The 22,517-nt window shown below is 49.0% G+C and overlaps 9 protein-coding genes across 9 annotated transcripts; 3 read left to right on the top strand and 6 right to left on the bottom strand.

Annotated features, from left to right (window-relative positions):
- Window positions 1-198: 198 nt before the first annotated feature.
- N7447_007651 (CAIB/BAIF family enzyme) lies at window positions 199-2,084 on the bottom strand (the record flags this gene model as incomplete). The annotated part of the gene is made up of 4 exons (XM_057231913.1): window positions 199-750; window positions 808-1,308; window positions 1,365-1,663; window positions 1,718-2,084. The coding sequence occupies 4 exons, from the start codon at window positions 2,082-2,084 to the stop codon at window positions 199-201; spliced, it is 1,719 nt and encodes a 572-aa protein (XP_057083678.1).
- Window positions 2,085-2,719: 635 nt separating this feature from the next.
- N7447_007650 (putative ABC transporter) lies at window positions 2,720-4,950 on the top strand (the record flags this gene model as incomplete). Its single annotated transcript, XM_057231912.1, has 2 exons — window positions 2,720-3,431; window positions 3,485-4,950. The coding sequence occupies 2 exons, from the start codon at window positions 2,720-2,722 to the stop codon at window positions 4,948-4,950; spliced, it is 2,178 nt and encodes a 725-aa protein (XP_057083677.1).
- Window positions 4,951-5,212: 262 nt separating this feature from the next.
- N7447_007649 (Large-conductance mechanosensitive channel) lies at window positions 5,213-6,009 on the bottom strand (the record flags this gene model as incomplete). The annotated part of the gene is made up of 4 exons (XM_057231911.1): window positions 5,213-5,335; window positions 5,385-5,529; window positions 5,598-5,798; window positions 5,873-6,009. 4 exons carry the CDS (start codon window positions 6,007-6,009, stop codon window positions 5,213-5,215), a joined length of 606 nt encoding a protein of 201 aa, XP_057083676.1.
- Window positions 6,010-6,841: 832 nt separating this feature from the next.
- On the bottom strand, window positions 6,842-7,096 carry N7447_007648 (uncharacterized protein; the record flags this gene model as incomplete). Its single annotated transcript, XM_057231910.1, has 1 exon — window positions 6,842-7,096. The coding sequence occupies one exon, from the start codon at window positions 7,094-7,096 to the stop codon at window positions 6,842-6,844; it is 255 nt and encodes an 84-aa protein (XP_057083675.1).
- Window positions 7,097-7,674: 578 nt separating this feature from the next.
- On the bottom strand, window positions 7,675-7,957 carry N7447_007647 (uncharacterized protein; the record flags this gene model as incomplete). Its single annotated transcript, XM_057231909.1, has 2 exons — window positions 7,675-7,681; window positions 7,785-7,957. 2 exons carry the CDS (start codon window positions 7,955-7,957, stop codon window positions 7,675-7,677), a joined length of 180 nt encoding a protein of 59 aa, XP_057083674.1.
- Window positions 7,958-10,372: 2,415 nt separating this feature from the next.
- On the bottom strand, window positions 10,373-11,539 carry N7447_007646 (DUF614 domain protein; the record flags this gene model as incomplete). The annotated part of the gene is made up of 1 exon (XM_057231908.1): window positions 10,373-11,539. One exon carries the CDS (start codon window positions 11,537-11,539, stop codon window positions 10,373-10,375), a length of 1,167 nt encoding a protein of 388 aa, XP_057083673.1.
- A 1,420-nt stretch (window positions 11,540-12,959) lies between these two features.
- N7447_007645 (inositol polyphosphate kinase KCS1) lies at window positions 12,960-16,956 on the top strand (the record flags this gene model as incomplete). Its single annotated transcript, XM_057231907.1, has 3 exons — window positions 12,960-13,100; window positions 13,181-15,015; window positions 15,075-16,956. The coding sequence occupies 3 exons, from the start codon at window positions 12,960-12,962 to the stop codon at window positions 16,954-16,956; spliced, it is 3,858 nt and encodes a 1,285-aa protein (XP_057083672.1).
- Window positions 16,957-17,803: 847 nt separating this feature from the next.
- On the top strand, window positions 17,804-19,767 carry N7447_007644 (MFS transporter; the record flags this gene model as incomplete). The annotated part of the gene is made up of 3 exons (XM_057231906.1): window positions 17,804-18,069; window positions 18,149-19,055; window positions 19,111-19,767. 3 exons carry the CDS (start codon window positions 17,804-17,806, stop codon window positions 19,765-19,767), a joined length of 1,830 nt encoding a protein of 609 aa, XP_057083671.1.
- Window positions 19,768-20,282: 515 nt separating this feature from the next.
- N7447_007643 (uncharacterized protein) lies at window positions 20,283-22,361 on the bottom strand (the record flags this gene model as incomplete). Its single annotated transcript, XM_057231905.1, has 2 exons — window positions 20,283-20,393; window positions 20,508-22,361. 2 exons carry the CDS (start codon window positions 22,359-22,361, stop codon window positions 20,283-20,285), a joined length of 1,965 nt encoding a protein of 654 aa, XP_057083670.1.
- Window positions 22,362-22,517: the final 156 nt, after the last annotated feature.

Below are 22,517 nucleotides of genomic sequence, written 5' to 3'. Positions count from 1 at the left end.
CCTACGTATACCCTAGGTCACTCAATGTGAAATCCACAATGTATAACTATAAGACCGATGTTTCGATTGTGCCATACTGAATCTACTTGAGACATTCTGACGTCAAGGTAATTTGCAGACTGGTGTTCGATTGAAACCTGTGTACGGTGTATTCCCCATATTAAAGGACAAACAGGAATAAGATCAGGACTGAAATGACTAGCATTTCCGCACATCTGTGTCCTCAACGTCAAACTCCTCCCACGAAGCTCGGTCAAATCCGTTCGGACGACTAGATCGCACAAACTGATTATCCACTCCGCCAATAACCGCGACCGGTTTCACAATCTCGATATCCGCACCATATGCGCGTGACGACCATAGCTCTGTCAATGGCTTGCGGCCTTCCGACTTACAACCAGCAGGCTTGTACAAGTGCGGGAACCGTTCCTGCATGCCCTTCAGCACAGTCGACGAGATGCGGTCAACGCTGTCGCAGTGACGCAACCTAAAGAACTCGGGCGGCTGCACCTTACGAAGCTCCTCCTGTACCTCAGCTGGGTATTGGCCTATTGCAAAAAGAAGAAGATCGTAGTGCATCAGCGAGGCTTTGCCATGATACGAGCCGCCGGTCTTGGCGCGGTGGTAGAGACCAGTCAACGCGGCGATGGCACCCATGCAGCCTGTGCCGTAGTCGGAGATGGGGAAGGGGGGTACAACGGGAGTTGAGAGGCCCATGAACTGGCCTTGAGCCCAGGCGATTCCGGTAACCTGTAGTTGAGGTCAGTGTTGATTTCAGTCGCATGAATGTTGGATCTGTTAACTTACGCAGTCTGCAATCTGCTGCCATCCAGCGCGGCCGGCCCACTCGCCTTCGTATCCGAAGCAGTTCTCATTCACGTAAACGATGCCTTTTCCACGCTTCTTGGCCATTGCTGCCATGGCCTCTGCTCCGTATCCCAGCTTATCCAATGCCCCGGGACGATAACCATCCACGATAATATCCACATCGTCCAGGAGTTTCTCAAACTCCTTCCGCCCAGCCTCGCTCTTCAAATCGAGATCTGCTGCAAGCTTGCCCATGTTACCATCGACTTGGAAAAACGGGACATCGGAAAGACTTGGGCTGGTGATCTTCAAAACATCGGCACCATACTCGGCTAGAATACGGGTGACAGTCGGGCCTGCGATGATACGACACATCTCCAGTACCTTGACGCCCTCGAGGATCCTCCTGCTGCCGTTGCGTTGAGCTGGGAAAGGGGTTGGAGGAAGATCACCGGGCAATTTGCTGACTTTCCATGCAGGCTCTTGGGCGTTGAGTTTTCCCTGGCAAATCATTAGCTTGGTTGATGCGGTCGAATACAGCATTGTATAGGACTTACATGGGGAGTCTTGATAAAGTCTTCATGTTTGTAAGCAGTCACACCAGCCTGGCGTCTCTCCTTGTTCATCTCTTCAAGCTCCGCGGCTGTGTATTGCTGTACCTTGCTCTCAATAACCTTGATGATTTCTTCATAGTCCGTCAGGTCTGGCCGCTGGCCCTCCAGTCCAATCATGTTCAAGGTCGTCGTAGCCTCCAGCGATCCATGAATATGGAAGTATTCATCTGGGTTCTTAGTCTTGTAAAGATTCGCCGACATACGTCGGTAGCCGTTGGATTGAGCAGCCAGCAAATCCGTGTCTGTTACAGTCAATATTGCCTTGTCCATAGACCAGTCCATAGGGAATTACATACTTTTCAACTTCGATTTCACAGCTGGGTCCAATTTGGACAGACCATCCACCTTTGCCATGTACGCTTGACATCCGAAGGCAGTAGCAGCCTCGAGATTGACTTGAATGCCCCGAGGTTCCCCACCAGAACCGAAGCGCAGGTCAGCAATGGCAGCTGCCACGGAACCTTCGATTCCCTTCAGGGCAGCAAGAGTCTCGGTCTCTTTAAACGGAATGGGGAAATAGATTTCATTGTGACTGGTAGAGAACGAGACGCGGTCTTTGTTTGCGAGGACTTCGGGTGGCAAATCGAAACGCTCCGACTGTTCGCATAGCTCAGAGAAGATGCGACTGGTCTCAAGGACCGGAGAGTACATGCTGACTGTCATGTTGCTTCTTTCGTGGAGTTGAACGTTGGTCGAAATGCGGTGATTTCTTTGGATAAACACGGGATGCTACGTGAAAGGCCGCGAATGGAAAGTGGATGTGAAGAAAGTTCGAGGGGAAACCTGAAGTAGGAGAAGGCCGGATATTATATCCATAACTACCCCAGATCGGGTCCCGAGAATTTGGGTATCGGGTGGCCACACCCGCCCCGTTAGCCGTCGGCTCACATCTATTATTGGGCCTTACTACTTGGCAAGAATTATATAAAAGAAGGGTTACTATGCTACCTTTGTTAGTACTGTCCACTATATGCAGCTTCCATCACAGTATACGGATATGAAGCACCTCCTATCAAGCATCCCCGCATGCAGATCCGAAAGAGTTATCCGGGATCGGATGCGATGAGATCGGAACAGTCACGTGAGAACATATATTCGAGAGATTATATATGCTTAGACGATGATATCATATTCTGACTATCTTGCCTTAGTTGTTGACTGCTTCAACAGGTGGAATGAGGCAAAAAAATTGGGGATCAGGTACAACACCCCTGCATAGAATCGCCCACTCACGTGACCTGTAAAATGTTTACCCCGAATCTCCAATCTCCGAACATTTGCGACTTTTCCAGGCGACAATGCTACTCCGACTCAGATTGCGGCCCAGGGTATTGGGGCTTGCATCTTATCGCTCGACCCGTTTCAAGTCTGACATCCCATTCATTCGCATTCAAGATGGAACCTTCTACAAGAATTACCCAACCGCCGAAGACTCGTCCAATCCACCTCTCTTCCCGAACCTGAACTTCACTTTACCCGCTCTTCCAACTAACAGCCCGGCCGAGACATCTCCTTTGCAACACTGGGCTATAATTGGCCCATCTGAACGAACCGACCTTCTCCATATCCTCCGCGGCCAACACATCTGTATCCCGCCCACCGCACGTTCATACCCATACCTCCTCACAGACGAGATCGCGGAAAAGGACCCACGGTTACGCCTGGTTGAAAATGCAATCCAATATGTTGGATTCAGCGGCGAGGGCTCGGGAGCTATTGGGGGAATCCGTGGCGCATATCTCAGTGCCCGCTATGAGAGTCTTCGGGAGGAAACTGACTGGACCCTGGGGCAATACTTGCGGGGCCAGACCTCTTTGAATCCGATGGAAGGCGAGGAGGATGGCACGCTACACGATGAAGATTTCCTCCGGCATACCGCGGGCAGTCTTGACCTAGAAAATCTGTTCAACTTGCCAGTCGCGAATCTAAGCAATGGTCAAACCCGCCGAGCGCGCATTGCAAAGGCGATTTTAAGCAGAGCAGAGCTATTACTTCTTGACGAGCCATTCAGTGAGTATTCTGAACTCACATTAGATGACTTTGACGTTCTAACCTCTACTTAGTGGGATTGGACCCGGTGGCAGTGAGAAGGATCTCTGAACTTCTCAAGAAGCTAGCGGAGAAACGCAGCCCGCGGCTTATCCTGGCTCTGCGCCCCCAGGACAAGGTGCCGGACTGGATCACGCACATTATGGTTCTGGGCAATTCCCACCAGGTTCTGCTGCAAGGGCCAAGGCGAACTATCGAAGACACGCTTAATGTCTGGAACCACGCTGTGAAAAAGACTAAGGCGGACTCTCTATCCAAAGATCAAACGAGAATATTGAATAAGTGTAAAGCAGACTTGAAGGCTGGGATCTTGGACAAAGAACTGCTTGGTGATTTGGTGGCGCACACGAATGATATAAAGTGCTCAGAAGTCCAGGCGCCATTGGGCGGAGAGCCAGTCATCGATATGGAAGGAGTTCGTGTCCAGTATGGGAACAAGACGGTACTCGGTGATTGGAAGCAAACTATTTACGGCGAAGTAAAGGATGGGTTACACTGGCGAGTTCGTCGGGGGCAACGCTGGGCGATTCTTGGTCCGAATGGATCAGGCAAGACAACATTGCTATCAATGATCACATCCGACCATCCGCAGGCGTATGCGCAGCCTGTTAAGCTCTTCGGACGATCTAGACTTCCGGAGCCTGGCAAACCGGGAATTTCAATCTTTGAACTGCAGTCCCGCATCGGACACTCATCACCGGAGATCCATGCGTTCTTCCCGCGTCAATTATCAATCCGTGAGGCAATTGAGACCGCCTTCGCCGAGACCTTCCTGTCGAAGCCGAAGCTGAATATCGAACGAGATCACGACATATCTGTACTCCTAAAATTTTTTAAACCCCTGCTGGATCCGAATTACCTCACGAGCGAGATTCCAACAATATCGACTGACCATCTCCCAACCATCAAGAGACAGTCTTACCACAAGGCATACTTCCCAATGGATCACGTCGTTGGATACGCGGATGACATTCTCTTCGGTGAGCTCACCCCCGCACAACAACGCATTGTGCTTTTCCTCCGAGCCATCGTCACTAGGCCCGACATTGTTATCCTCGACGAAGCTTTCTCCGGTATGTCCGCAGCACAGCGTGACATGTGCTTGCAATTCTTGGAAAATGGCGAGAGACCTAAACGCCGTGCTCTTAATGTCAAACCTCGTAGTCCAGTTGAGGCAGCTTTCCGGTTCACTGGTCTTACGCCAGACCAAGCCTTGATCATGGTCAGCCATGTGGCCGAGGAGATTCCTGACAGTGTCCGCTACTACATGCGACTCCCGTCTCCTGCGGGAACTCATGATCCCCTTGATTTCCGCTTTGGTATTCTCCAGTCTAAAACTACGCTAAGACGACCTGCGACCTGGGAGGCAGCTTGGTCTCCCGAAGAGCAGTTCGTCAAGCATGCCCGCAGGACGTGGCGCCGCCAACAACATACTTTGCCGGTACAGGATATGACCGAATTTGAATGGTGGTCGATATAAAGGTATAGATATCTAGATCTGATCCGGCATTCTTGGCACTTACATTATAAATTTTCTTGTACATTTAATTACAATCCCAATTCATCTGTGAGAAATCAACCCGTCTTCTCCATGGCCCTCAGTCAATCCCAATAGTAAAAGAAATAGGAACTATCCACTCGTGTATAACCAGACTCGCTAAACTGCAAAAATGCAAAAAAGAAAATCACCTCCGTATCACCGTCTCTATACCTCACAAAAATCCGCTGTCATCTACTACCCTCTAGGGAGCTTCCCCAATAAGACTCGACTCGGCATCAGCCAATTCCCCGCGAGAACTTCTATCACTCCGAGGCTCATCCTCCCTTCCGTCTTGCCATGTTGAGCAATGGCGACAGCGAAGCGCCTTTGAACAATCAGCCGGGGTAAAATACACATTGGATCAAACTCCTTACCGATTCACCGATATACTGCTTGCAGTACGGACACCGAACAGTAGGCTTAATGATTTTGTCATGAGTGAGAAGCATGTACAAATGTCCGACTGCGTACAGAGTAAGGCTAACACCCAAGAAGTTGATAACAGTCTCGATAAACAATCTGCGTAACTGTGTGTTAAATTGACTGGTAGGACACCTTCCATGAGTAGCTTAGATAGGTCCACATACCCATAAGCCAGAACCAGTGCTCCATCTTCTCTCGCTTGGTAGAGGGTGTTATACCCATCCTGCTGGTCATAATTCGGACCCTTTGAGAGAACAGCAAATTTCTCATCCATATTCCGGTTCAGGAATGGCAGTAGGGAAACAATTGGCAGAATCAAGTCTGATACGAAAGATGTGACGACTTTTGTGAACGAATTAGCTATACTTTATGTAGGATATAGATGTTAGCAGGTTCTCAGGCATATTGATTGTTAGGCAATGCAAGAGGGAAAACTAACATCAAACCCAATGCAACCTCGAGAACATTATCTCGCGCGGCAAAATTCATAAACCCATCCCAAGCATGTCGCACTTGTTCCTGGGCCTTCTGGCCAGTGCGTAAAAGGACCTCGGTGCTTTCGTCGAGACCGCGCATGTTGGGCTTACGGTGCAAGTGATAAGTATGGCAAAGTTAAAGAGAGCATACTCGGACAAAAAAAAAAGGAGAAAACGCCTCTTGAAGGACGCCTTTATCGGAGCTGCGTTAGGGCGCGGGGATGCTATCTTGGCGGCGCCTTACCGCATGTAGTACTCCGTACATAGTGTACTCAGAGCTCAGCGCCTGTAATAAACATTCCTGGGCGTGAGGGTATTGCTTGGCTCTCAAAATGGCTGAGTTTATGCTCGGGATATATATAAGTACCTGGTACCTACCCGCACCTGGGGATGGTCGCCTTATGATCGTCTTCTACCTTGACGGGACAACCCCATGAACTGGTGGGACCGCCCTATAGCATTTCCACTGGTTTCCTCCGAAGAAAGTAGCGGAATGAGATGGATTCACGGTTTGGGAGTAAACCTTGGAGTAAACCTCGACTCCGTATAGAAGACAATTTTGGGTATGCATTGACAGCCGAAGTACGTGCCATGATTGTACTGCTAATTTGGTGTGATCTTAAAAGGCTATGCATAGTGTAATACATAAAGAGCCGAAACCAATATTTCTATAGTGATGTATTATGAAGGCTTGACTTACATAACCTTGTCGGATTTTCCTACGGAGTAGCGAAAACACTATTATACATCTAAAAATATATCTCCAAATGGATTTTACTATCATTCAAATCATGTTGTCAAGCATAGAGGTCACATAAGTCGCCGACCCTTCTTGCTCGCCGTATGTTTACATCCCGGGCATACAATAACAGCCGGTCCATAAACCTAATCACGAATCAAAAAACTTTTCAGTTCCGTTAACACATCACTATCTATACATGAAACGTCTCCTGGATATACAAAACCGTTGACTCGATGACTCCAGCAACCCAAAGATTCTCCAACTCCCGCCGTTCAACCTTCAGTACCAGTCCATCTAGACGAGCCTCCATTTCATCGCACTCGTCTTCAAATTCCGTCTGATCTGCCAGAGCCCGAATGAACCAATAGCTGCGATCCTTGAGAACGAGAGAACATCTCGGCGATTCTGCAACCATATCTAGTCCTGTGTCTTTCACTCGTGCCATTTGAGAACATAGACTTATGAGCCCTCCACAAATATTGTCGCTATGTTCATATGTATAATCGTTTGAGTATTGCCTGGCATAATCAGCTAAGGCTTCTGCCTCTTTTACAAAGGCGCGGCACTCCGTTTGGAAGCCCTTCTGCCATGGCGAGCAAGCTAGCTTGGGGTTAGACATCCTTTGCTGGGAGGATGAGAAGAGCCGACTTACCTAGATCTTCTTGTTAATGACTTGGAGTCGATTGAACTAAAAGGAAATAAGAGTGTGGATCTTGTTTCTCTGATGTTTGAATGTGGATTGCTTGGTTGATTTATTTAGGAAATTGCCGGGATAGGAGCTATTTATGATTTCCGATTCCTTTCTATCTAAGCTATGAATTGAAGACATTTAGGACAGAAAGAAATGTACCAAAGGCTTTTATTTGCACCGAGTCAATGATTTGGTCTATTAGTTGAGAATCACTCAGTTGAGACAAAACATAATGGCACTATTTGAATTCTTTGTGTTAATATGGAAGATGCCAACAAAGTGATCCTTGTTTCCTTGTGGTGGATACAAAATAAAGAAGACAAAGGAATACTCTAGTTCCTATAGGTGTGTATATTTTAACCCCTACCATACACAGTAGACTAGTTATGAGTCGGCGACTGATTCAAATCACCACTAGGACTGGAATAATTACCCCACTCACCAGTGGAAATCCATGCAGCCACCTTCGAGCATGGGGTGCCACAGCTTCTCGGCTAAGATGCAAGTGAAGCAGCTGGCGATAATACCGCAGGCAGTCCATAGGGTCACAATCAGAGATACAGTATTGATGGCGTATTTCATGGCCTTAACAGAAAAGAGTCTGCGGTAGAGCATCGGGATGGATAGGTTAATGCTTGTAATGCAGCCGGCGTAGAGAATCCAGCCAGTAAACAGTGTCTATGTATCTAACAGTGTATGGTCTAACCTTGCAATGGACAACCATACAAATGCAACATCATACCTTCAGGTAGACAACGATCTACTCGGGAGCGAGCTCGACGATATGTGTTCCAAGCCCATTATAGAGTATTGACGCCCGTTAGCTCGTAGTTGATTCAGGTGTGAATAGTCTCAGCGTACGCATTACTCCTATCGATATACCATATTCGAAGGCTTGTTTCCAAATGCTAGTTAACATATAAATATTCGGAGCGTGCTTCTCCCCAACGCAATGATAATGAGCTAGTCATCCAGAAAAAGATCGCTTCCATTGATCATTCGAGCAATAACCTGGAATCTGACTGCGGCAGTAGACAAGATAAAAGGCAAAACAAGTCGAAGTGATAACCACATGACGCAAGTTATCATGGTCATAGCCATGGACGGCCTGCGCCACTGAATCGGCCATATCGCACTTAGCAACAAAATATATACAATGACTTCTCAAATGAGTGGAAGCGCCAAGAGCAGCACGATGCGGGAATCCAAAAGTGAATATATACATAGAAACGTTTATATAGAAGCGAACCAAATCATCTCCCAAGAAGGCATTGAACAAGTGTCGCATTGTTTAACTCTAATAGTTCGAATATAACCTTAGATGAATGACTGCTCTTCCGCAGCAGTAGCTGGGTTGGTATATCACATCCTTGCATATTAGCCGATTAACATCTGTGATCTCCAACTAGTCAACCCGACCCCGAACAAGGGTGACACTATCAGCTTTTTCCGGGAAATATTTCCACGCCGGCGCCAACCTCTAGGAACAGTCCCGACGTTGGCAACCTCTCGACGAGTCGGTGCCTCAACTATCGTAGACTTGCAGCCTGAAAATCTATAGTCCGTATGTTGTGCGCCCCTTCTATGCAAGGCGATGCATTCACCGTGGGTACTTTGTAAATGGACAGCCGGGGCTGAGGTTTCAGTAATTTGTACTCCATATAAAGTACGGAGTCTTCCGTAGACTCATTAGAGAATTGATGAGCCAATTGGAGGATCGTGGCGTATCGACCCGTCTCCCCGGCGAGATCGGGGCTGATCGGTACCAACCCGCCAGTTGGTTCGTCCGATCGTGTAAGTTTTCTCGCCTTTTCATACATCCCGGTGGCGATCATTACTACTTTTTTCTCTGTCCTGAATTGCTGCCTTACATCCTTGAAAACCTAAAAAATTCAGTTAGGTGGCTGGCTGTCATCACTTAGAGTCTCCAGTATACCCACGAACCTGGATATTCTGATGGCTAGGTTTAGTGATTTCCCTTAGGAACCTAGCATGTACGGAGTAGTCGCCCTCGACAGGGTTCGATAATTGGCTATGAAACTTTCGAGCTTGGGTGGGTTTGGTGATGGGGTTACATGTCGCGGTAATATAGGCGCTTGGAGATGAGCAGTGGATTCTCTCGTTGGTTTCACTGGAATTAATCAATTCTTACTTCTGCTTTAATCTCTGTGGCTTCTCTAAGTTACTTCACCTCATCATTCTCATTGTTGAAGTTTAGAACGTGGTAATATGATATATCACATTTCACCGCATACAATTATCTGTAACGCTAAAGAGGAGTGGATTTTATGTAACAGCTGTTACGTGCCAGTTCGATCAATGAAGAAAGAGTGCATTCCACCTAGAATATTAAAGATAGAGAGGGAAGAAGAAGAAAGAAGCAAGTGGTAAATCCCGGGGGATCTTATAGCAGAGCTATCCCACGAAAGCAAACAACCTCTTCCCAATTAGGCTTAGTAGCAATTTAGAAACAAAGGAAGCAAACAATAAACAATCTGGGAGGAGTATGTGACAGCATGTGACAGGAGAAGTATACGATAGATCGTAACAACAGCCAGCCTTGATCTTCAAACTTAGCTGCATTCACACCTGGAGATTGGCAAAGCTGACAGGCTACGGAGTACTCCGTAGCCCCTACCGTCCCAAACGAAAAATGTCGAGACATATCAAATGAGGAATAATATCACCCCACAATGCATAAACTATGTACATTTACACAAGACTTTATGCCATTGACTCCCTACTCCCTCGCTAGATAGGCACATCATCTCGGCGGCGGGCTATACGACATCGGCCCGGGAGTGGTATACGGCGATAGCAGACTCACCCCCGTTCCCTGGCCGCGCGGGAGCAATACTCCTCACGCTTCTGTATCTCCTTCTCATCCTGAATCAATGTGCAACATGTACAGCAGGTAGCTCGGACACAGTCCGACATTATGCTACCCTGAATGCCATATGCCTTTCTCGTTCTGGTGTGTTGAATGGTGGCCAGTAACCCTGTTGTGCTGGTTAGAATGTTGCTTTCCTTTCACGGTTGCTCGGCCGGGTTGCAGATTTCACCCAAACTCGGAACCAGACTGAAGTTGGACTTGGGCTTACATTGACATCCGCATAGCAATCCCATACCCGTGCACGACGCATTGCATGTCTCATAACCGAGCATATTTGTAGGGTCCTCCTTTTTCGATTTCATCGACAGTCGGTGCTGAGTTTTCCCATACAGAATGCATGGACATAGCATTCCCAGACAGCAGATTCCGAAATTCGAACATTCGCACAATCCATTGCTCCATCCTCCTCCCTTCATCTCCTGATTTGGATGCATTGATTGGCCGGGATGGTGGTACGCACTTAGGTCGTCTGGTGGGGGAGTGCGCGATGCCGCCGCTGTAGTGGGTGGAGGGAAATATGGTGACTTGGGTGACTGGAGGGGATTTTCGTCTGGAACGATGGACATGGTTTCGCTTCGTGCTGGCGCTTCAGGGTTTACCTTCAGTGGCAGTGGCCCTGGCGAGATCGGGGGTGAGCTGGGGGTTTCGGGATACGAGACACATTGCCGGGTGGATGGTTCGGTGTCGCGCTGTTGGTCCTGGACGTGGGTGTATGACTGCGCCGCATATGGATGAGTTGTATATGAATGGGGAGATATTGTGGTGCTGTGTTGTTGAGGTACGTTCGCATACCGAGGAGATATGGTCATGCCAACTTGTTGGTTCCACCGGTGCTGTTGCTCGGGTATGTTTGTATGCGACTGATTTGCATATGCTTGAGTGATGGTGCGACTTTGTTCGGCTATGTTTGTAGACGATTGGGTATACGACTGGGTATAAAGTTGGGTGGTATGCTGCTTGGGCGCAATCGCGTAGGTCTGAGGAGACATTGAAGTGTTATGTTGTGGTGGTTGTTGCTGCTGGTTCCGAGCTATGGGCGCATAGTTGGCTGGGTGCTGCTCGATGGGCGGACGGTTGGCATGGTCTGGGATTATTCCCCGATTTTGAAATTGTGGCTCTTTCTCACTCGGTGCATATGTCCATGCTCGCCGTTGCTCCGGGGGTTCTTCCACGGGATGCGGGGGCGCACTTAGTTCCGGGGGAGTCGATAGATTCCGTTGATAGGATGGGTGCATTTCGACTGGTGTTTCCATAAAGGAATACCTCTGGTTTCCAACTGTGGTATCCAGGTGCAAGCGACTCATTTTGACTCCAAGACCGTAGGGTTTCTCATGAAACTAGTATCAAGTAAACGGGTGTAATCGAGATTTCTACAATACTAGAGTAAAATAGTAGATTGGGTCAGGTAGTTGAAGTGAGAACATGCGACTCAACGGCTTTCCGGGGATTAGCATGGAAATCAGAAAGGCGATCGGCAGTGTGCCCAGAGCCACATCTGTGTGAAAGAAGGCGCATAGTGGAAGGAAGCCGACATAAAAGGGAGTGGAAGACCATAGGAGTGTCAGTGGGGAGTACAAAAATCAGCGGGGATCTCCTATAATCTCCTCACTTCTGTCTCTTTTGCAGGGAAGATGGTTCGTGGACATCCTGATTTTCCTAGCTAATGCATCTCCTTCACCTCGCTGGGGCCTCTGGTTGGGTCTCACGTTTATCCCATCACATCACATTTTAGGCGCTGTGTTGGTTTTATCTTAATAAGCTTTGGAAACTAAGTGTTCTAGACAATATACCTTTGGGCTTATCTATAAATTTATAGGAACGGGTTGATATTTAATAGGCAGCTTCGAGGACTTTTAATTCTATACCGCTCGGTCTTGGCTACATCTGATTTTCCTCGAGATAAGGCCATTTTCGTGGCTTTTCAAAGTGGGGACAATTAATCTCTGCTGTTAGTGTCTTAAGGCGGATATTAAGCCTTGATTTTAGCTTGAGAGCTTAACCCCAGACTCCGGGGAAGTGCAAATATGACTGGGAAATGTTTTGAGACATAAGCGATCGCCATGGCTGCACACTATGCATTGGGAGACATGATTGGCAGATTGTACGATAGGAATGAAAATAAAGATGACAAAAGCCAATGAAAACTGGCTTGAAAGGTGTTCCTGAACATCCTATTCAGTATTTATGAAATCACAAATGATTTCATATTATGATACTGAATACTCTACAAACCCTAGAGATTCTAAATGGAATCTGTAAGACGTTGTACGAAGACCAAGGACTCCGTTGTGCTTGTATTTTTTCGCATAAACCTGAAAAGCGAGAGAGGCAAAACCGATCGGTTTTCTCAATTTTTTTCATCTTCTCTTTCTTCTATTCTCTTCTCTTCCTCCCTTTCTCTATCTCTCTCATTTTCCTATATCTCTTTTATCTTTTTCCCTAATCTGCAAATCGGATCCACTCAAGGGCGGTGACGATCCGGCCTCAAACTTCCATTTCCATTTGACTCTTCTCATTCCCCATCACCCATTCTGCGGCTTTTCCCCAGCCTGTAAGATCTCTCTTTTCCACAACGTGCTCTCCCCTTGAATAGAATTATTCTGATGCCTATCATTCTCATAGTGTGCTCTTAGTTTAAATCCTTGCTTTTTTTTTTTCTTACGCCTAACCACTCCGGTTTCCGCTCGATACCATCCAAACCTGTACTTGACCAATGTCCTCCCCATGTCAAACTCGCCGTCCGTTCCCGAAGATACCTTGCCTAACCCCTTGGTGACACCTGCAACACCTGCCCAACATGATTGCTCGGATATCAATACCCCACGTCACTTGCGGCAGGGCCAGCTGTCTCAGGGACCTAGGGAGGTATTATCACCGTCGCGCGCAGAATCTCCCACCGCCCATTCCTGGTCTCTACCCGTTTCTCGACTCTCTCCTGTAAAAAGGACCGCGACCACCCCCCGGAGAATACCGCACAACCGGATATCGCCTACAGGCCTCAGCTGTCAGAACGTGACAGCATCTTTGCTACTCATTACCTTCCTTCAGATAGCGCCGCAACTACCCCACAATTACCCCCCAAAAAGGCCTTGGGCAATGAACGCCAGGTCAACCTGATCCCTGCCCTCGACGATGCATCCGTGTCTCCAAGTGCATTCTCCAAGGTCTCTCCCCACCGTTTGAACGTCGACCCTTCCCACATGGAAGTTGACGTCCACAGAAACTCTCCACTGCGTTCCTCTGCTCTCTTTCCCTCCACCGACATCCCTCGTTTGTCTCTCCTGCGCGCATCGACATCGCCGACTGATTACAAGAAAGCGGAGATTGAGACGGGCGTGCAGCCTCATTTAGGCGGTACTCAGCGGCACAAGGTGCCATTGGACAACACAGGTACGAATACCAATCGGTTTCAAGGCACTTTACCTGAACGGAATCTCTTCCCGTCCACACTAGATGATGTCCCTCGTACCTCCCACTCTTTGACCATCCTATCCTCTGGCCAGAGCCCTCAGGTCAGCCAGGATCTCTTATCCTACAGCCCTACAGACGAAACCCAGACCCCTGTTGCGCCTGAGCGAAGCCCTAGCAGAGGTCGTCGTGGCCGAGTTGACAGCTCGATTGAAGCCAATTTACCCCACTCGGAGCCGGCTTCTAATGTGCGCAGCCGTAAGTCCAGTCACTACCTGGGTCTTTTCAAGGAAAACACAGCCGCTTCGTCGCCGGATCGCAAACGACGGGAGGATCGCGGCCGACCACAAGATGAGACGGAGTCGAAGGATAGCATCATGGATTACGAACCAGAGCCACATGGGTCAGAGCAGGAAACTTCGCTTCGTAAAAGCATCTCACTCTCCGCACTTGGCGATGCTCCGTCTTTCCAACCTCCTCCGACCGAGTCCTCTCAGACCATACCAGACGATGTGCCCTCTAAGCGTCGCCCAACAGCGTTGCCTCGCAGCTTGCTAGAGGAGATCCGAAATTTCCATCTCACGCCCGGTGGTAGCCATGGATCTTCTTTCTCCAAAAGCATTCCAACTCAATATTCAGAGCGCACTCGTGACTACTTCCAGCCAGATTCTGACGTTGAGGTATCCCCGACTAGCTCTTTCGAGGAAGAGGAGCGTCGTAAACCAAGGGAATTTGGGATTGAGGAGGAGGAAAATGAGCAGATCTCTTCTGCGGTTTACTTCCCGCACGAGCGTACAGTGCCTGATGGGGCTGATGCATTACAGCAATTTCCCGATAGCTCTAATGATGTACAGCCGGGTCAGATGTCGGCTGCGGAGAAAGGCCGTGAGCTGATCTTAGTACCAGAGCGTAGCGATTCTCCCGAAAAGGAAATCAGCCATGTGGATATATCCTTTCGATCTAAGAATGAAAGTAAGATCCTTTATGGCGATATCCATTCTCCACGAGAGAATCTGCCAGACAACCCCTTGGGTACCATCTCTGAATGCAGCTATGATTCAACATACGATTCCGAAGCTGAACCTCAGTCAGCGGATGAAAGTATACAATCTGCGACTGAGCTGACTGATGAGGCGGGAACTCCGACTGCCACACCGACCCAGAAATCCCGGCTTCTCGCTCGCCCCAACGCTCCGCCCCCGGGGCCTCTTGGTGCTGTGGAATTGAAGCCCTATCGACATCAGGTTGGCGGGCACACGACCGTTTTCCGATTTTCAAGACGCGCTGTATGCAAGCAGTTGAACAACCGAGAGAATGAGTTCTACGAACGGATTGAACTGAGGCACCCAGATATGCTTGTGTTTCTCCCAAAGTGAGTAAAATCCAATCCATAAAACGAAGAGGGTTATCGAATACTAACATTCCGGTCAGATACATCGGAGTTCTGAATGTGACCTTCTCGAAGACATCTAAACGAAAGGATCAGGTCGATCCTGCCGATGAGACAACTCAAGCGGCGACACCTGCCAACGGAACTTCAACGCTTAGCTCTCAGCTTCTCGAGGCAGCTGAGTCACAAGAGCCACAGCGAGTTGTTAGCCAGTCCCAAGTCACAGGGGTCATTCCTAAGGTCATTCTTGAGAATAATCGACACATCATTCCTGCCGATCTTTTCACCCGGCAGCAGCGACCGCGGACAGCAGATGCTTCAATCAACCGCGCACGATCCGTTGATGGCCTCGAGGGCATGTCAGTGGAGTCTGATCCATCGGCGCTGAGCAAGCGGGCCAAGATCTGGGGCGCCACAACCGTCAATCTCAAGCTTCAGGAGCAGGTTCTCCGCGAGGTATTCAGCCCTCCTGCCATTCATCATCATCGACGGCATGCTCGTGGTCATGTCCATCTGCCAAGAGCTAATTCCGACATGCCCGTAACCACACACCGCCGAGAGAACCTATCAGAAGACCACACCGCCTCCAGTCGACAACCAGTCTCTGGGCCAATCGAAGCTCTGAAGACAGAAGCGATTGACATCAAGGTGGCCCCAAATGAAGGCCCTGCTCTATCATCGTCGGCTTCGACTGCCCTAGATGCAAATCAAAGCCGCCTTGAGAAAATCCGGACCGAAGAGGGGCCCAATCGAGCAAGCTCGCTCTCTCGAGCTTATCACACTAGACGGCGCCATTCCGGGAGTGGCCTCCGGAGACGTGGCAGCATGGACTCTCGCAACAATGGAGAGCTTCTGTTCTTTGATGACGATGATTATGTCGGTGACAAGGAGGATGAGATTTTCTCGATGGAAGCTGATGCTTCGATGTCGACTTCTTCCACCGCGAAACTGTCGGTTTCACCAGCGTCAGAAAATAACTCGACTAATGGTCGCCCTGCAACCGAGCATTTTGCTTCTAGTATAACTTCTGATCCAACTCGTTTCAAACCAAAAGAGCCCCTCAATGCGGCTCTACCCAGCAACCCTAAAGAGGCACAGCTGAGAAAAGACGAAAGAGTGCAGTTCTTTCTCCTCCTTGAAGATCTGACCGCTGGTATGAATAAACCATGCGTACTGGATTTGAAGATGGGCACCCGACAGTATGGCATTGAAGCGAATGAGAAGAAGAAGAAGTCCCAGCGACGAAAGTGTCAGTCTACTACTTCGCAGCAGCTGGGCGTGCGGCTCTGTGGCATGCAGACTTGGAATGTTAAGAAGCAGGAGTACATATTTGAAGACAAGTATTTCGGACGGGATTTGAAATCTGGTCGTGAGTTCCAGGATGCGCTCACCCGGTTCCTATACGACGGCGTCAACTATGCCAGTGTTGCCAAAAAGATCCCTGTCATTCTGGAAAAACTTGCTTTGTTAGAGCACATGATTCGACAGCTGGGTAGCTATCGGCTGTATGCTAGCAGTCTCTTGATTCTTTATGACGGAGAACCGCAAGCTCCACCTGAGCAAGGACCGCCTCGGTCTGGCGGTAAACATGGAAAGTCCAATGACGGCCAGAGCAGACAGAACGTTCAACTGAAGATCGTCGATTTCGCTAACTGCGTCACTGGCGAGGACAAACTTCCTCTAGATACGCCATGTCCACCTCACACCCCGCACGACATTGATCGTGGATATCTGCGTGGCCTCCGTACACTCCGGATGTATTTCCAGCGGATCATGAAGGAGGTGACTCTGGACGAATTCGTTGAACGTGGTGAAGGTGAAGCCATCGCGCTGGGTTCTCAACCTGCGGCTCGTGAGAGACCGTCTGCTCAGTATTGGGATGAAACCATGATAGAAACCGACGCGGGCGAAGTCAGTTTCTAGTTCTTTTTTTTTCAGTTTTTGCTTTTTTTGTTTTTAATCATCTTTCGGCCCACTGCCGATACGTGGCGTTCGGAGGATAGACTCTTCCATATTGAAACGCCAGCATTCATATGCACCAGTGCCTGATCTCGCCTGATCGACACTACGAAATAACGACCCTGCCCTTCAATGGGTGCTTCTATGATCCCCGTCAACGCTTGGATGCATTTAGAGTCGTTTCAGTTTCTTTACCCTTTTGCTTTTTTTCACAGAAGCCTTTTTTGTCTTTCTTCTCGGGCGTGTATCAGTTTCTTTCAGTTGTTTTGATATTGATAATACCCCCAATGTCTCCAAATTCTTTTTTTTTTTCGGTCTTGTACATAAGTATCGTTTTTTTTATCTCTAGATGGCCAATTTCCCTTGATTTTCATTATTTCACAATCTATCCTTTTAACATGACGTGATCGGATATAGACTGTAATGAGTCACGTGGAATGACTCCAACTCTCTCCCCTCTTGGGGTTATTCCCCCTCAGCTTGACTACGCCTTTTAACTAACGTATACATTACCTTGGACCTCAATAATGCTGCAGTGAACATAACTCCTGATCAAAAGCTGAATTCCAATGACGTAGCATTGAAACAACACAACCTCAGGATCCACCCAGCTGACACCGCTCCCCGCCCTTGAAGCTCCCCGAGGACGATAGTCCTCAGCATCTCAGGATCGCCAAATCGTGAAGGTCATATATTTCGATCCGAAAGGCTTTCTTGTCTCCCAAACTTATCTACACCAACCTATCTTACACTTCCCCTCGGCAGAGAGCGGATACAGCCTAGCGCAGCCGGTGCGGAGAAAGCAAGCACTATGACGATCGATAAGCGCGATTTCGACGCGAATCGCCCGCTCCTCCAGGATATCGACACAGAACAAGGCACAGGAGACCGAGGTGCAGAGCCATCACGGTTAAGTCCAAGGTCACGAAATTCATGGGGCTCCGGTAACGCCGGATTTCCACGAAGTGATGACGGGCTATTGAACGATGTCGTTGAGGAGATTGTCGAGCGTGACAGACGGAAAATGCAAAAGGAGGTTATTCGAGTGCTTAGCTTTGGCTGGGGTGTTGTTACTTGGTATGGAAACCCTTCTCCTTGCTGTTATACTTATGATCAATTGGAGCCCTGGAAGCTGACTTGTGTTCGTGTTTTGCAGCTTGGGGGCTGGCAGTATCACTGCTTTCTCTTTGTACGGCCATCTGCTCCTCACCCGACTCCATTATTCGCAGCTCCAGGTCAATGCCGTCTCGATCGCCGCGGAACTCGCAATGTACCTTCCTGTCCCCTTGTTCGGGTACCTGTGTGATCGATACAGCCCGTCACCACTGGCTATGTTCTCGGGACTGGTCTTTGGTATCGGATATCTCCTCGCTGCCTTCACATATAAGAGCGGCCCGTCGGCTGATGCAGGGGGTGCTGGATGGCCGTTCTGGGTTATGATCGTGGCATTTATTGCCATTGGTATGGGGACGAGCTGCATGTATCTAGCAGCGGTTGCGACATGTGCCAAGAACTTTGGCAGGGGAAAGCACAAGGGGATTATGCTTGCTGTTCCTATTGCGGCGTTTGGTCTCAGTGGTATGTGGCAGAGCCAGCTTGGGATGTATATGTTCTGTGAACGGCTCGAGGATGGGAGTCACGGTGATCTCGACGTTTTTAGATACTTCGTCTTCCTCGCGGTGCTGTTGCTGGGAATTGGGATCATCGGTACCTTTGCATTGCGCATTGTCGAGGATGATGACAAGTATATTGATGACACGGTTGAAGAACTAGAGCGCAGTGGACTGCTGGAAGAGAGTGATTTCTTCCGGCCGCGGAATGAAATCAGGCAAGCGATTGAGTACGGCACGTTCTCTGATGCATTGGACGAGGAGGAATCAACTCTGTCCGAGGAAGAGCGCGAGCAGCAAAGACTAGAGAAGGAACGCGAGGAAGAAGAGCGCCGGAAAAAGAACTGGCTGCTCAACTATGAAACTCGTGTGTTCCTACAAGACAACACCATGTGGTGGCTAGCCGCAGGCTTCTTCTTGGTTACCGGCCCTGGCGAATCGTACATCAACAACGTGAGTTTTGTCTGAACCATTACCTTCACACCAAAAGCTAACATATTCCCCAAAGCTGGGCACAATCATTCCAACCCTCACACCTCAATCCTATCCCACAGGCGCATCACCCCCAGCTGGATCCCCCTCAACACACGTTACAACCATAGCCCTAACCTCAACTATCGCTCGCCTCCTAACAGGCTCTCTTTCCGACTTCTTCGCGCCCCCAGCAACACATCTCTTCCCTCCACTTCCCGAAGGATCCCGACACACACCCCCTCCATCCTCACGCCTCACTCTATCCCGCATGATCTTCCTCATCCCCTCAGCCTTCCTCCTTTCACTAGGCTACCTCCTCCTCGCCTCGCCCCTCCCGCTAGCACACCCAGGAATCTTCAACTTAACAACTGCCCTAATCGGCTTCGGGTACGGCAGCGCCTTCTCCCTCGCCCCCATCATCATCTCCGTCGTATGGGGCGTCGAGAACTTCGCCACGAACTGGGGTATCGTTGCCATGATGCCCGCGGCTGGTGCGGCGTTGTGGGGCATTGTCTACTCGGCCGCTTATCAGAATGCCATGGATCACGATGATGGGTTGTCTGATGGTCAGTGCCATGGATGGCGGTGCTATGGGTTCTGGGCTGTTGGATGCACGGTCAGTGTTTGGGTTGCTGTTTTAGCTTGGGTGGCAGCTTGGAGGGGATGGAAGAGGAGAGGAGTTGTTGTTTAGTGTTTAGTAGGGTTTTATTTGGTGGCTTGGGATGTCTAATCTGTTTGATATCTGCGTTTTATACAGGCGTTCATGATGGTTCTATACATGTCTAGGTGGACATGGGTTGGCATTTGCATATACTTAGGCGGTTATTATTATTTCGGTTTTTCCAATCATCTTACATTGATATTGATATTGATATTCAAATACTACATTTGCGTGAAGAAAAAAGGCAATCGCTGCATTTTAGGTGGCATACTCCTTGGACTACCGTATACCAACTGGCATTCGGTCGATATTAATATCCCCGGAAATCAATAGGAGATCTATCTCATTTGGAGGGCAATATCCAATTTCCCAGCCAAAAAAAAAAGAGACGAGGCAGGGTATTAGAAGTCCAAATACTCCAGCAATTAACCAAATAATTCAACACGCCATCCGGATGCCACATCCAGAATGCAAAGGTACCTCTCAGAGGCAGTTGGTCAGGTTAAAAATGGCAATAACCAAAATTAACCAAGACAAAAACAAACCTAAATGTCCGTTGAACTCGGATCAAATCCAGTGAACACTTTGTATAGCCGCTTACTAGCAGCAGGTCCAATACGAGCATTCGTCAAGGAGCCGTTTTTGTTCGCGGATTTCTATAGCAGTCAGTATGTGAGATTCTGATAAAAAAAAAGCAACATCAAAGCCAAAGCAGCTATAGAAACGAAACAAATCCAATAGAAAGATGGAAAATAGAAAGAAAAACCTACCTTAATATCCTCCAGCATCATAGGGCCATGCATCCGCATTGCACGAGTCAAATGCGCAACACAGGGATACTGTCCGGCAATTCCATATGCCATCGGAGCTGTCACGCGATTGACCTCCTGAATCATCTTGATGAAAGTATCCTGTTTATCGACACCGGTTTTCACCTGTCCGGTATCCATACAGAACGCGGCATTATGTGCTTCCTGTCGTTCACGCCGGTACGGGACTGTCGAGATGTGCTCGGTGAAATTCTTAATCCACTCTGCGGAATCGGCTGGTGTCGTCGTGTGGTGGATGAGACACGAGTGTGTGACTTGCAGTTCGAGCAGAGCGTCTTCAACAATCTCGTCGTCGACGAGGGGCGTCGTGTCGGGTGTTTTCTTTGGTTTTCGAGCTCTGCGAGCCGTTGTTTGTTCCTCTCGTGCTGGCGCGGTTGTTTCGGCGAGTTGACGCAGGACTTCGGCTTGGAAAGCTCTATTTCGTGCGTTTGTGTTTTTGCGCATTAGAGCGGTCAGGCCTTCGATTAGGTAGATGGGTTTGCAGTCTGGGTACGCGCTTTTTATTCGGAGGACGTGGTTTTCTAGGGTTTCTCTTTCTGAGTTGGGGTCGTGTGGTGGTGTGGTTACCATGTTGATGAACTGTTGCGCGGGTAATAGACATAGCACGTGGTCTTCCTTTTGGATGAAGGATGGACAGGGTTCCCAGTGGCGTAGAGTTCTGTTGTACGTGGCGTTCATTTTGCGGCGCCATTTGACTACGTTTGGAATTGGGCTTGTGAAGTATGTATGTTCGACGCCCAGTCGTTTCATGAACTCAACGGTTTGGGTGCCGACGCTGCTGTCTTCGAGAGATGTGGCCATGTCGATGATCATCTCTGGGGTGGAATCCTTTTTGTTCACTTTCAGCTTGTTGACACTTGCGATATCGGCAGCCCGTTGTTTCTCTTTTGCTTTCTCTTCTTTGAGCTTCAGCTTGCGATCTTTCTCGAGTTGGCGTTCTCGTTCTCGCTGTAACTTTGTCTCTTCACGTGCTTTGGCCTTTGCTTCCTTTTCAGCGGGAGTAACTTTGCTTGTCTTCTTTGCTGTCTTGCGGGGTGCTACTGGTTCATCGATGTCGTCGTTATCGGAGAGGACCTCCGCAACCGTCGATTGCAAGCTGGTCCCTGTCTTTTTTCGAGTAGCAGATTTTGCTTTAGGGCCTGAAGTGTGTTCCTCACCAAGGCGACATAGTAGGCGAGCAGTCGACTCAGAAAAGATAGGAGTCGAGGAAGTCGGTTTTTTCAGTAGGTCAGCAAACTCCGGCAGAGCAAACGGGTCGCTGAATTCATCAATATCACTACGCCCTCGGAAGCTTGAGGGCGGAGGCATGAGGTCCGTCAATGTGTCATCGTCATCAAGCGCAATAATATCCCGGGTTGAAAGGTGCGATTTGCGCGATGGGGGCTTTGGCAAAGGAGCTGGGGCCGAAGAGGTGAAGACAATTGGGTCTGATTCTTCCATACGCGACTGGGATGGTTTGTTCTGTGCCGCGGCGTTTACTGGCGGTAGGTCAAAATCATCATCGGAGATCGAAAACCAAGGCTCCGCCGTAGAAGCTGGAGCTCGAGGTTCGTTCAGGGTGGTGCTTTCTCGTAGAGAAGAAGTGTCTTCATCGCTCACTCGCCGTTTTTTGGCCGGTTTGTCGAAAATGTCTTCATAGTCGAACAGGGATGTATCGAACGGGTCTGACGAAATCGGATTGAGCTGGTGGGGTGGACCTCGCGACGGAAGTTGGGCTGGCTGTCGCAGTTTTGGCGGCTGGGGCTTTGGTGCGGTAGGAGGATCGGAGGATAAAAGATCTATTATTTCGGGCATGTTGAGGGACCCCAATGCCACTAGGGCCGGCAACCAAGGATAAAGATGAATTGATAGAGGAGGGACGCGACGTCACCGCGAACAAAACACGAGGTCATGTGACTAGCATGTGAGGGTGTTTTGTGGTGTTGAATGAACAATGTGCAGTGGAGGTGT

Source organism: Penicillium robsamsonii (assembly GCF_028829455.1).
Source record: "Penicillium robsamsonii strain IBT 29466 chromosome Unknown utg000004l_segment0_segment0, whole genome shotgun sequence".
Taxonomy (NCBI): Eukaryota; Fungi; Ascomycota; class Eurotiomycetes; order Eurotiales; family Aspergillaceae; genus Penicillium; species Penicillium robsamsonii.
Note: the sequence above shows the minus strand (reverse complement) of the source record. Positions and strands in the feature narration are given on the sequence as shown.